At 36.5% G+C, this 13,616-nt stretch overlaps 1 protein-coding gene across 3 annotated transcripts in view; it reads left to right on the forward strand.

Moving 5' to 3' along the window:
• The window catches only part of LOC120626061, a 55,142-nt gene that overhangs the window by 24,672 nt on the left and 16,854 nt on the right, over nt 1-13,616 (forward strand). For 2 of the 3 annotated variants that reach the window (XM_039893343.1, XM_039893345.1), the window contains exons 3-15: nt 2,497-2,696; nt 4,392-4,500; nt 4,569-4,677; nt 4,759-4,878; nt 5,578-5,710; nt 6,444-6,522; nt 7,381-7,522; nt 9,144-9,249; nt 9,340-9,466; nt 10,475-10,562; nt 11,153-11,377; nt 11,972-12,179; nt 13,382-13,494. In XM_039893343.1, coding sequence (XP_039749277.1) covers nt 2,497-2,696; nt 4,392-4,500; nt 4,569-4,677; nt 4,759-4,878; nt 5,578-5,710; nt 6,444-6,522; nt 7,381-7,522; nt 9,144-9,249; nt 9,340-9,466; nt 10,475-10,562; nt 11,153-11,377; nt 11,972-12,179; nt 13,382-13,494 — 1,759 coding nt within the window. The remainder of the gene's footprint in view (nt 1-2,496; nt 2,697-4,391; nt 4,501-4,568; nt 4,678-4,758; nt 4,879-5,577; nt 5,711-6,443; nt 6,523-7,380; nt 7,523-9,143; nt 9,250-9,339; nt 9,467-10,474; nt 10,563-11,152; nt 11,378-11,971; nt 12,180-13,381; nt 13,495-13,616) is intronic. The other variant, XM_039893344.1, reaches the window with a different exon arrangement.

The raw sequence follows: 13,616 nt of genomic DNA on the forward strand, positions 1-13,616 counted from the left end.
CCATTGACTACCGTTGCCGTAAGGCACTTGCAGGTGAGGTTGACAATAGGGTCGGCTAAGATGTTGAGCACCGTTTCCCTTACCCCCCCGTAAGGTTTCCTCTCCGGCATTCTCGGCAATAACAAAAGAGATGATATATAAATAAACCTTATTTCAACTATCCAACACTCTCTTTTAATCGCTATCAAAATCTGCTCTCCGGTCCGAGCCGGTCTGTGTGAACGGACACTTACGCGGCGCACGCGGCGTACGCGGCTGAAGCTTTCAAAAGGAAAAAAAAACCCGATTTTGGAACATTCTTCTTTAGTGCTCTCAGCGTCATAATATATATTCATCGATAAATAGGCTATCCAACACTGAAGAATTTTTCAAATAGGACCAGTAGTTTCTGAGATCATCGCGTTCAAGTAAATAAACAATAAAACTTTTCGCCTTTAATTATAATATTAGATTGTAATAAAACTGTATATAACTTCAGTGTCATAATATCAATACTTTAGGTACTGTATATGATGCCTATCATAAAGGTATAGAATCCTAAAAAGAGAACTTAGTTCATTAACTAGAATTTTTCTTATGTTCCGGTTTAGATGTATTATTTTCCGTTTATCCATACGTTCATTGCTCAAGGCTATTCTAAAAATAACCAAACCGGCTAAGTGCGAGTTGAAATTGCAGACTAACGGTTCCGTACGAAGGACGTTACGCTTAAGCAAAGGTATCACTTCATGAATGTAATCAGTGGGCGTTGCGGAAGAATGATTTAGTTATTGTTTTTTCTTCAATATTTACGCAAATCGATTTAGCTTGCAACCTTTTATTAGTAGTAGAGCTTTTTGTGGCAGAGCTCGTCCGGGGAAGTACTACCATGCTTATATTGGCCGCCGAGCAGTATCGCTGTGCTCCAGTCTTAAAGGCGTGGTTGACGGTGTAATAGCATGAGGCTTAACAGCAACGCCTCAGGTTGTTGGACGCAGGGCGCAATTTATAGGAGGCAAGGGGGCAGGCAAGGACGTGCTCCTTGCCCTGAGAATTGTTGCTGTTTTTATAAGCGATAATTTTTCACTTACTATCAGGTATTAAGTGGGGTATCGTCTTGGTCGGACGATTGTTAACTATCATCATCATCATCATCTCGACCAATGGACGTCCACTGCTGGACATAGGTCTTTTGTAGGGAGTTCCACAATGCACGGTCCTGGGCCGCTTGCCTCCAACGGCAACTATAGAAAACCTTTATATAGGTTATATTATATACTATTATGTATTATCATTACATTATTTATACCATACACAAAAACAAAATATGAAGAGAAAAAATACAGAAAATTAAAAATAAAATTCTAGTTTAGGTGTGCAAAGGCGATCCTATCGCTAAAGCGATCTCCCCGAGGCAACCTTTGGAGAAAGTAGTTCTAATAACGTCTAGTAATAAGTAATACTAATATGCAATTATTGGTTGATTGGTTTAAGTTATTTTGCAGATGTTTCTTAGGTTTCTTCAAAGTTTTGATAAAGTTGAAATGTTAAGTCCCTTTATCCTTTCGTTATAGGTACCTATATTCTGCATTACCTAAATTAAAACAAACAGAAATAAGATTACCCATGTAAATATAACTTCCATAACTTTTTGTATTTCAATTTGAACGTTCACGCCAACAATTCTGTGTTAAGTACAAAATTTACATATCCATTTTGCGTGTGTGGGTGTTTATTATGCCTTTCATTTGATCTGATGATAAAGTGTGATAATATAGTTAAGAGTATCAAGGAAATGTACATACATACCACTAGCCAGTTCAATGCACACTGCTGGGCAGGCCTACTGTATCTCAGGAGAAAGGCTGAGTTGACACAGCTTCAATACAGGTTGATCGGCTTTATCGGTTCTTTTCGCATGTTAAATGACCGATAGTAGAATTGATTGCAAGGAGAAGAGTTGTTGTGCCGACCCCACTTAACGTGGGATAATGGCAAGAATATCAAGGAATGAAAGAAAATCAAATTAGATATTAAAGGCGATCGACGACTAAACTTAGTGCTTCGGAGAGCACGGATGTAGGAACTAGCTACGCCAATTTCCTAACTCCGGGTCCGGCCCTATGGTATCGTATGCAGATTCTCGATAGGTATTCGAACAAGCTGATTACTATATTACGATATTTAGTATTTAGAAACTTTCTATTTTATCTTTATCATCAAGTTATTTAAATATAATTTCTTAGTTTATAATCATTTTATCCGTTTAAAATTTAAAGAAAATATTTTATTTTTGTATATTTTAAAACAGAAAAGTCCTTTTCCTAATTTCTAATTAATATACTTTACATTAAACAATAATCGTAGATTTTTTGCATACCAGAAAACTGAAATTGAGAAAAAAAGTAGTTATTACTGTAGATCTATTTAAACTTCTTTAACAAAATTATTATACAACACTATTATTGTTCACTAGATATTATTACTCTATTAACATGTTTTATGTTTTTTTTTCAGGTTTGATATAGTCAGAAAATTAGGTCAAGGCACATACGGCAAGGTTCAACTCGGAATCAATAAGAAAACTGGGCAGGAAGTTGCTATTAAGACTATAAAGAAGTGCAAAATTGAAACCGAGGCAGACCTCATACGTATAAGAAGAGAAGTGCAAATTATGTCTTCCGTCAGGCATCCGAACATTGTACATATTTACGAAGGTATTTAATACGATTATATTAATATTATTTTAATGTGGGTGATCGTCGTCGCAGTCAATGGTTTTCTACGTTAGCACAAGTCGATATCTAACCTTTTCTCCGTGCCTGACGCGAGAGCACGATACGCGGCGGTGACGCAGGGTTATCGGCTTGGTGCTTATAGAAAAAGTTTCAAAGCACTCTAGGTCTTAACTGGCTAAACCAACGTAAGACGACCAGTTTCCAGTAGGTAGTGGGACCTTAAGAAGCTGATTTTAATAACAGAGTAAAGATAGGCATACAAAGGTCCCACGGATCCGTCTAGACAGATCAATCGTGCGGTAAGTGTAGGGCGCAGAAAGGAAACTAACTAGCTTCAAGCAGGTCTATTACGGGCAGGAGATAAAAAAAATTAAACCCTTCTTTGAGAGAGAGAGAAGCTGTGGGAGAAGATACATTTTTATCCTTTCCCCGAGATATAATTGTCTAGCTAGCTAGCGGTGCATCAGTACCCCTACTGCCTACGGAGCCTCTATCAATTATCGCGATGCAGTCTAGACGGTGTCGGTATCTACTTAATCTATAAACTGTGTTATATTGGTTATTACGTGTATGTATAGAATAGATGGATGAAAAAGAGGAATGCATTAAGCAATTTTCAAGAGTTTTATTCTTAATGTAAAAGCTTCTGATCATAATATTCCCGCTATTGAATGGCATGTTCTAAGATTAAGTGCCCGATATAAACCCTTCGCGTGGACTAGATTGAAAACTAGGTAACCTACTCCGAAATACATATTTATCTCGTGCGTGCAACACTTAAATTTTCTTTGCGACACGCATATTATGATAAATGTTATGTTAATATGCAAATGCATATATAAACCGGTCTCTATTAAAAAATAAAAAACGTAAAAAAGAACTTTGCTAATTAATTAGAATATTTTATATGCCCCACTTTCAATTCATTGTAAAGTTCGTACATAATCTCCCAAAAGGAAATACAAGTTTTTTTGGGGAAAAATTGCCCGATTTTAAAAATAATGTTTACTATAATCTGTAGCATAACGTTGTACGTGAGAAAATTACCGCGACGTAGTTTATAAGATCTTAAACATAAACAATCGTAATAATTGTGAGTTATTGCCCCGCAGAATAATGCTCGAGAACTACGCAGTAAAAGCGTGCGGTGCGTTGCGGTTGTTGCGTTTGCGTGGGAAACATTATTTTCCACTATTTTATTTATGGGTTTGAATTTGTTTACCTGTGTTTGTTGTATCCCCATTTATTTCCATGATATAACAGGGTTATGTCATGGAAATAAATGATTAAACTTACGAAATGCACTGGTAGGTTTTTAAGGGGTATGTTGCCGGGACACCATAGTAAAACCTGCGCCTCAAACATGGGGAATACATGGGGCAATAAATTTAAAATGGAAACGTACCGATAATAGAAAAGCTTTAATTTAATTTTATCTAAAGCGCGTTTCTATAAACTCGACCTGCAGCGGATTATCATAAAATAACGTAAGGGAACGATTATGTATCATTATGATTATTATTATGAAGACAATATATCGTCGTCAAGGGACAATTTTATGAAACGGTTGGCCAATTGTAATGCACATTTATGATCAAATTTAATTAGTACGTATTGCTGTCCTCTTTTTCATTTGCTGTACCGAAATTCTCAACAGTAAGTTTTTAATTTCAGTATTTGAAAACAGTGAAAAGATGATTCTAGTTATGGAGTATTGTTCAGGAGGTGAACTTTACGACTACCTCAGCCAAAAAAAAGTATTAGAAGAAGACGAAGCCAGAAGGTCAGACATCAACCAATGAATAAGGATATCTTACTGATAGCCATGTTTAATAACTGTCATGATTACAGGTTATTCCGGCAGATTGCAACAGCTGTTTATTATTGCCATATACATAAAATCTGTCATAGAGATTTAAAATTAGAAAATGTTTTGCTTGACGACACTGGTAGTGCTAAGGTGGGTATATAGCAATATGGACTAATAAGAAATCTCATTAAAAACGGTGATATTTTAATTTTTGAAAAATTGTGATTGCAGATAGCCGATTTTGGACTTTCGAATGTTTTCAAAGAGACATCCCTACTATCCACATTTTGTGGTTCACCTCTTTACGCTTCACCTGAAATAGTTAAAGGAACGCCATATATCGGACCCGAGGTAAATTACCAAAATATTTTTTTCTAAAGGTTGTATGTATGCACTCAAAGAGCATTCGTAAAAGTTACCTTGAGAATGATGGTTTGTTGCAATGGGATGGGCTGGAAGTTCTTATTTCAAATTAAGAATTAGGAAGTACTACAGCAATGCCACCACGTCAATTAGCATTGTTATGTGCCAGTCTTAGGGCTTGGTTGCCGATGTAATTAAAGGTACATGAGACTTCACACTTACGCCGCAGTTTAATGGACACAGGGCGGTACTTTGATTGAAGGGCGTGTTCCTGCACTGTGAAGTGTTGCTCTGTTTATAGACAAAGGTTTTCTACTTGACATCAAGTAGGCCACCTGCTTGTTACGACAATTATGACTATAAAACAAAAACTATTTTTTTTTACATAATTACTCAAAGCGCGATACAAGTGCAAATAATAAAAAAATAAATATACTACGACAATACACACATCGCCATTTAGCCCCAAAGTAAGCGTAGCTTGTGTTATGGGTACTACGATAACTGTTGAATATTTTTATGAATAATATAAATGAATACATATAAAAAAACATTAATGGTCATCACACAAACATTTTCCGGTTGTGGGAATCGAACCCACGGCCTTGGACTCAGAAAGCAGGGTCGCTGCCCACTGCGCCACTCGGCCGTCCAAATGAATGTATCATACAAATTTTACTTCAACAGGTAGACTGCTGGTCTTTAGGTGTCCTGTTGTACACACTAGTCTATGGGGCAATGCCATTCGATGGCTCAAACTTCAAACGGCTTGTCCGGCAGATTAGCAACGGAGACTATTATGAACCCAAAAATCCATCAAGTATGTATTGTAGACATAAATATTTATTTACAAGTATTTTTAACAGAGTTTTAATGGATTAAATAATGACGCCGCTTGGGAGGCTTACGCCACACGGGAAATAAATTAATGACACCCTTCCAGGTTTCATTCGTAATTAATCGGTTAATAGCCTATATTTCGAAAGTCATTTTTTTTTAAAGATTGTCTCAGATAATATTTATTTTGTATTGATGCAAGCTATTTTGAAAAATAACGAAAATGTTGAAGCCATTATATTCGAATCCCCTTTGAAAATATTCGAGTTTTAACTTTTACTTTGTGTTACGGGCCCAAGGAAACATTATTATTCTAGGCCCTTGAAATCAAAAAGGTTGAATACTCCAGGGTATAATCTATCTCCATTTCAAAATTCAGTCATATTGGTTTAGTAGTTTTTGTATGAAAGATTAACAAACATCCAGCCATTCATACAAACTTTGGAATTTATAATATAAGTAGGATTTAGGGTGTTTGACAGAAATAGCTACCTTGTCGTCTATACTAGCTTTGAAATATTGCGTGGCCGTATTTCTCCGTACACACATCCATATTATTGACAATAATTTGAATATGTAAATAATATAGGTACGCCCTATATGTATAATAGTATAATTTTATGCTCTTTTTATTTATATATTCGTAATCATGTATAAAAAGAAATAAGAAAAGAAGTTTATTAAATTAACAAATTAACTTAGCATTTTAATTTCAGCTGCATCACCACTCATTCGGGACATGTTAACGGTGGATCCGTTAAAGAGAGCGGACATTGCATATATTTGTGACAATCCGTAAGTATATTAAGTATTTACTCTAATATGTAGAATATTATATGAAGTAGGCTCTTATCCACGACTTTCTTTATCATCTATTATATCGTCTTATAAGGACAGCACTTTTAATTGATCGACTCGACTATCACATCTGTAAGTAAACTAGATATCTCTAGTTACTTCTCAAGGCTTCACTGCAACAATAATATCAAATAAAAAAAAACCGATTTGTAACGCCCTGTGTATTCTTTTATACAAAAATTTATCATCATCATATTATATAAACTTATTACCGGCTCACTATAGAACACTCAATAGGGTCTCCTTCTGCAATGCAAAGGCCGTAGTCCATAACGCTGGCCAAGTCCGTATTGGTGGATTTCACACGCCTTTAAGTACATTATTGCGGACTCTCAGGCATGCAGGTTTCCTCGCTATGTTTTCCTTAAAATGCACATAACATTGAAACATTAAACGGCCCCCCCAAAGTAAAGCCTTAACCTGGCACTAGCCTGGACTAAAAGTGACTACCTCCCTGACGCAACGGTGAGCGCTGTGAATTTAAGTAGGAGGTCCCGGGTTCGAATCTCGGCAGGGGCATTTTGGGAATTTATAATTTCTGAATTTTCTCTGGTCTAGGCTTTGACCGTGGCTAGTTACCACCCTACCGATAAATATGTGCCGCGATTTAGTGTTCCGATGCGATGTTGCGTAGAAACCGATCAGGGGTATGACTACCATACTCCCTAACAGGTTAGCCCGCTACCATCTTAGACTGCATCATCACTTTCCACAGGGTCAGATTGCATTCAAGGGCTAACTTGTAGTGGAATAAAAAAGAAAGTGCAATAAGTATTCATTACGAAATGTCCACAGTTGGGTGAATATGGGTTGCGAGACGTCGTGTTTGGAGATGGCGGAAGCGTTAGCAGCGGAAACCCCTGTGCGCCTTGATCTATTATTGTCATTAGCACCCGCTGCGCCGTCAAGCTCCAACAGCGTCGTTGTCCCAGCACAGGTAACTAAAAATATCCATACTAATATTATAAGATGCGATAGTATGTTTGTTTGTTTGTCTTTACTTTACGCCCTAACTACCAATCGACTTGACTTTTGGCATAGAGTTAGTTCAAAGGAAGGCTAATAATAATAATTAGGCTATTTATGGAAAACCAACGTTTACCTCGGGATTTGTACCCTTGGTTAAGCGCTATGGGAGTACCCGGGTTTGATTCCGCAGCAACAATTTTTAATTTCGGAATTTTCTTCGCTCTTGTCTCGTGGCAAAGCTTTGGTCGACCAGTTACTACTCTACTGACATGACATACCGCCAAGCTATTTAGCGCTAGAAACGGATTATGGTATTAATTCAACTGCCGTACCTCTTAACAGTTTAGTCCGCTAACATCGTATAACGGTACTACATTATACCACCAGGTGGGATTGCAGACAAGGTCTAACTTGCAGTGCATTAAAAAAAAGTACTGTGCTTGCAACATAATCGAGCACTCTGAATATTGAAGTATTTGTTTATTTGTTAACCTATCGGCTCAATCGTTACACCTATTAATTTGGCAAACAGATGTTTGCATCTTTAACAAAAACAGAGCCTAACCTTTAGTTTTTTAAATACCCGACAAATGTAAGCAAAACATTCACGAACAGAAAGCTTTTGTGTATATTATTTAATTCAAAATTAGCAGATAGAGTAAATTTTGGGTAGGTACGTAAAAAGATATTTGATAATAATACGTCTCGGTACAATGACCTGACCTCGCTCTCGTCATTCGACTGACCGTTTATTAAAAAAGTAACGAATACAGTCAGTGATTCATTGATTTTTGTCTGGGTATAAAGCGGTGACGGCCTAGTGGCAAGCGCTTCCTTTTCGCCAGGGCAGCATTCGATCCCCGGCAGGCACCTCTTAACTTTTCGGAGCTATGTGCGTTTTTTAATGAGATTTCCAGGGGCAAGTTAGATATTTTTAATCATTTCGTCCGCGGCTGTTTGGTTATTTTTTTAGACGGCCATGTATAATCGATACTGAAGCCAAAACTGTATTTTTTTATATTTGTCTGTATGTCTGTCTGTATCTTGGCCGCCATACATTTTTTAAGCGAGTTCAAACATTTTCTGCCCCATTTTTTTATTACTTATGAAGTTGTATGAATAATAGTGATTAAAAATATCCTATTTAAGGCTCCGTATACGATTTTCTGTCCATTTTACAACTACATATTGCTGTTTAAAATTCGAATTTCATTCCTCTACTCAGCCCTTGACTGCAATCTCACCTTGTGGTATGATGATATCGCAGTTATATTAAACCCATAACTTAAACTGTTTCTAAGCGACCTTCCGCAATTCTAAATTGCTTGGCAGACCGTTTTTGTCAGTAGCGTTAGCAGCGGAAACCCCTGTACGGCTGAATCCTCCTACCAGACTAGAGAGAATTTCAAAAATTCTGACTTCTATAGAGTTGTAGAGTCACTACAAACAGAGAGACTTGTCTTTTCCAAAGGCACTATATTTAGGCCTGCGTGAATTAAATTAAGTATGAATTTTAAATTTTAAATCCACTACGAGAGGGCAAAAAAATTATTATTATGTATGTATTTATTGAGTCTTCTTTTTTATAGGCGGACCTCGGTCCCGAAGAGAGCTGTACAGATCTTACAAGTTCCACTTCAATGGCTGTGGAACCAAGCAACTCAGCTGAGAAAAGGATTCTTGAGCTTGTTGCTGGTATGAAACACCTTTACATATTATAATAATAGCATAACCAAAATTGAAAAAAGAAAGTAGGCTGTTACACTGATTTTCTTATTGTTCTAGAGGGTGGAGAAGATGCTATTAAGCCATCGCCGACGCGTACTTTGGTGGCTGCAGCAGACAACAAGCGAAAGTATGACGCCGCTATGTCTGCGAGTGGGCTGTTGCGGAAGAAAGAAAGGGTTGCCAGGTCTGTTTATGGAATGATTTAATTTTACCATACCCCGATGTTGAACAGTTCTCCAAGCCTGTTTTTTTGACAACTTGTAATAAAAATATATAAGTAGTGGTAGACCTTTTTGTGTCGGAGCTCGCTCGGACAAGGATTGTCGCCCATCTTATGTATTACATAAATTTCTGCCGCAAAATACTATGCTTTAATTTGTTTCGGTCTCTCTCTGTTATTTTTTTACTTTCCTTTGTAATTCTAACACAATTTGTTTTTATTGAAAATTTCTTTACAATTAAAGGCTGGTGTGTCTTTTTTTATTTCATTATTTATTTAACACACAAACAGTTCATGACAAAACATTAACCTAGGAAATAAAACTAGCCATTCTCCACCACATGCGTGTATAAATGCAGTCAATACACAGGACGTCTTATGAATAAATAAATAAACGTTATGAATTTTATTCACATACGGCGGAATTGTAACTTTTTAAAAGTAGCCTACAGGAGATTGAGGTAGATGTAGAGTAACAGAACTATTATAATAAATGTAATGTTAATTATTTACTTTCCATGGTAACAAAATTAGGAAAAAAATATTATAATGTTTTCTATCTCACTCTGTCCCATATATTTATGTGTTTGTTTCTTTACCTAGATAGAATATTCGTTTTCCTTGGTAACTTGAATAGGAAAAATAAGTTAATTAAACGAAAGCGACGTTGCATGTTTGCGCATGCAACGTCGCAAAGTGAAAACGTAACGAGGTCATTCATCAGTAGATTTTACTCCTCACATTTTTCTCATACCGGGCGCCTTATATATGAAAATCGATTCTTAAGGAGTAAACTCCAATAAATAAATAAATAGACGTCTTATGATGGTCTTATGAATAAATAAATAACAGCCTGGTCGACGAGAAATATCTCAAACCTCTGTACATAGGCCTCTTTTAAGTAGCGCCCATGTCTACCTGAAGATGATGATAGTGACAATGAGATTACATGATTATGTTTTGTAAACACAGTAGTGCCAGCGTAGCGCCCATATCGCCAGCGTTGCCAGAAGAAGACGCAAGGCAAGCATCGCCACCGCCGGAGGAAGAAGACTATTCGGTAATTTTAAATGTTGTTAACTAAAGTATCTTTACAGGAACACATTTTGATTTTACAGTCCGAGCTTGAGCGTTTATCTCAGCATTTAATTTCTTCAAAACGTATTCTCTATTGTGCGTATACGCAATAGGAAGCGTAAGTAAGAAAATTGAAAACAAAAGAGGCTAAGCTTTATTTCTGATATTTCTTGTTCAGATCCAAGAATCGTTGCGTAATGTTAAAGTTACTATTAGTGTTGTGCTGTTATATGAAAACTTAATAACTTTCCTAAAAAGCAGTGCTAACAAATGCTAAAACAGATTATATAAATCCATTTTTCAGTGATAAGCGCGTTTAAACGAACTGATAAAGATACTATTTTCTTTATTGTGTGAAGTCACGCACACGTGTGTATTAATGTATGCATTCGTCACGCACAAATGTGTTCCGTGGTATGGCAATTCACAAACGCACACGTGCGTAATTTTGTTATTCGTGCGTATGCCCTACTCCAGTATTTGAAAGTATATTCTTTAAAAGACAATCTCACAGTCGCGCAGCAATTAATTTCTGTTATGTAGTAGAAAGTACACTAACGGTGGTTTTTACAGTTACAGGTTACGCAACCAACACTAAAGTCGTCAGCAACCATGACGATCTCTCCAGCGCCGACAATGCCACCGCCGCTGCCAACCACGGAACCTCCCGAAGAGATAATTTCAGATGTGCCAAAGGAAGAAGAGCCAAAGGAGAAACCTAAACCAAAACTTGTCGTTAAGAAGAAGGCATCGCCGCCTAGAGCCGAAGAAAGGACTGAGAAATCGGAAGAGGCAAAAGTAAGAAAAACTTTATGGTTTACTTTATCAATATCTACGCTTTTAGTTACTTGATTTATTCCCCAGAATTCAATTTTTAAAGTTAACAATGCCGTTAATTTAATATACATAAGTGTATATTTTGAAGTTATACTTCTTTTAGCGCGTTAGGGAAAAATTATGAAAGTAAATTTTTACGATGCGCACGCACACCGTCACAAAAAACCGACACCCTGAAGTTAGCTATAAGTTTGATGCAATTGTACATAAATCTCGTGTACATAAATAAACGATAATGAGTCTTATTAGTATTCCAAATTTGTTTTTGTTTATTATGTCCATTTCTTTAATTATATAGATTTTTTTTGTGATATTTAAATAAACTTTATTTAACTAAATAAGTAACTGATAATGCGTTATAATAAAACTTTCAATATATTAAATACCTTTTCCTACAAACGTAGAATAAGGCGAGAGATAAAATTTTTGAAAAGGAGTATAACTTCTATCGCGTGTACATAAGTAAACACACGTTTTTTTTATTAGCTCTAAGAGATAACACGAGTGTGTCTTGATAATGGCGATGATATAGGAACTTTATTTGCGTTCCAACAGGCGGAGGAACCCAAACCGCTGTCAGTTTCATCTACTGCGGACAAGTTAACATCGTTATCGCTAGCTCAACCCGTTCCTGTTGCTTCACCCGCTAAACCTAAGAAGCTTTCCATACCGGGCGGACACGTGGGCAGTTTCAAGGAGCAGTTCGAACGCCGCGCTTCTTTGACTACGGCTCCCGATATAAAGCGCAATCTTTCTAAGCCAGGTATTCTTATAAACTGTTTAAAATCCTGTACCAGTTCTCTATGATGATTATGTTTATTTTTTATTTATTTATTTAAGGGCCAATCAACAGGTTACAACAACAACTCTTAAAAACTAAACAAAAAATGAAAAACACATATAAATGTAATATTGTAGACCCACTTAAAGACTGCCACAACTTGCGAATACAAAACTATATTGTCATACATAGATCTACATCATCATCTCATGTTGATAGAAATACACAAGTAGATGGACTATATACAGACTTCTCAAAAGCGTTCGACCTAGTCGACCACCACCTTCTTATTTACAAGCTTAAATATTATGGTTTTATCGGAAATATTCTTAACTGGTTTGATTCTTACCTAAGAGATAGACATACGACAGTAGTTTTGGAATAATTGATCTAAGCAATTGATTGTACATTGATTATTTTTTGTTCCTTATCATATGTGCCAAAAATATTTTTATTACTTTAATTATTGTAATGGAAGCCTTAATAACTTTCTGTAGCTCATTGATAAGTCTGGAAAGGAGCTCATAACTATGATTTCGTATAAGTTTGACATACCTAAGCAAGCCTCATCCACAGTATAATTGTTTAGATCTATAACTTTCTCTATCTCCTCAAAATAGGAGAAGGCTAGATGACTGTTAAAACTATTAGCTAATCAACAAAGTAGTAGAGAAGCTGTTATAGCCGAGTGGGTAGGAGCTCGACTTCACTTGCGGAGGGCCGAGTTCGAATCCCAGCACGCACCTATAACTTTTCTAAGTTATGCGCGTTTAAAGTAATTAAAATATCACTTGCTTCTACGGTGAAGGAAAACATCGTGAGGAAACCTGCATGTCTGAGAGTTCTACATAACGTTCTCAAAGGTGAGTGGAGTCCACCTATCCGCACTGGGCCAGCGTGGTGAACTACGGCATTAATCCCTTCTCATTGTGGGAAGAGACCCGTGCCCTGTAGTGGGCCGGTTGATATAATGATGATGATGAATCCACAGTATAACTTTTTAATTAATTATTTATATATAATTATTAATTCTATGACCCTCTCCCCTAAATATGATGCTAGATGACCGAGGAACCTATAATCTAAGCTCAGTTGATTTTTTTATTTTTGCGTCGAAGTCGATCCTCGATAACTTCATAAAATGCCTCATTGAGATGGTATGGTAACGAATTCTTTTTTCACAGTTGTGTCCAAGATTGCTAAGCCAAAAGCACAAAGTGAGGATCGCGAGCTTACGCTCAAATCTCCTGATAATGGCACTGTACGTCTACAGCAGATTGGCATTGAACCTGCCCCAGTAAGTTAATATTTTTTTTTTAAATGCAATGTAACCCATTTAATACTGGGAAAGGCATTTATTATATAGAAAAAATCAGCTCGTAGGATAAAAATTCTAATTTAGATATCACTGAATTTGTC

Source organism: Pararge aegeria, chromosome 8 (genome assembly GCF_905163445.1).
Source record: "Pararge aegeria chromosome 8, ilParAegt1.1, whole genome shotgun sequence".
Classification (NCBI taxonomy): domain Eukaryota; kingdom Metazoa; phylum Arthropoda; class Insecta; order Lepidoptera; family Nymphalidae; genus Pararge; species Pararge aegeria.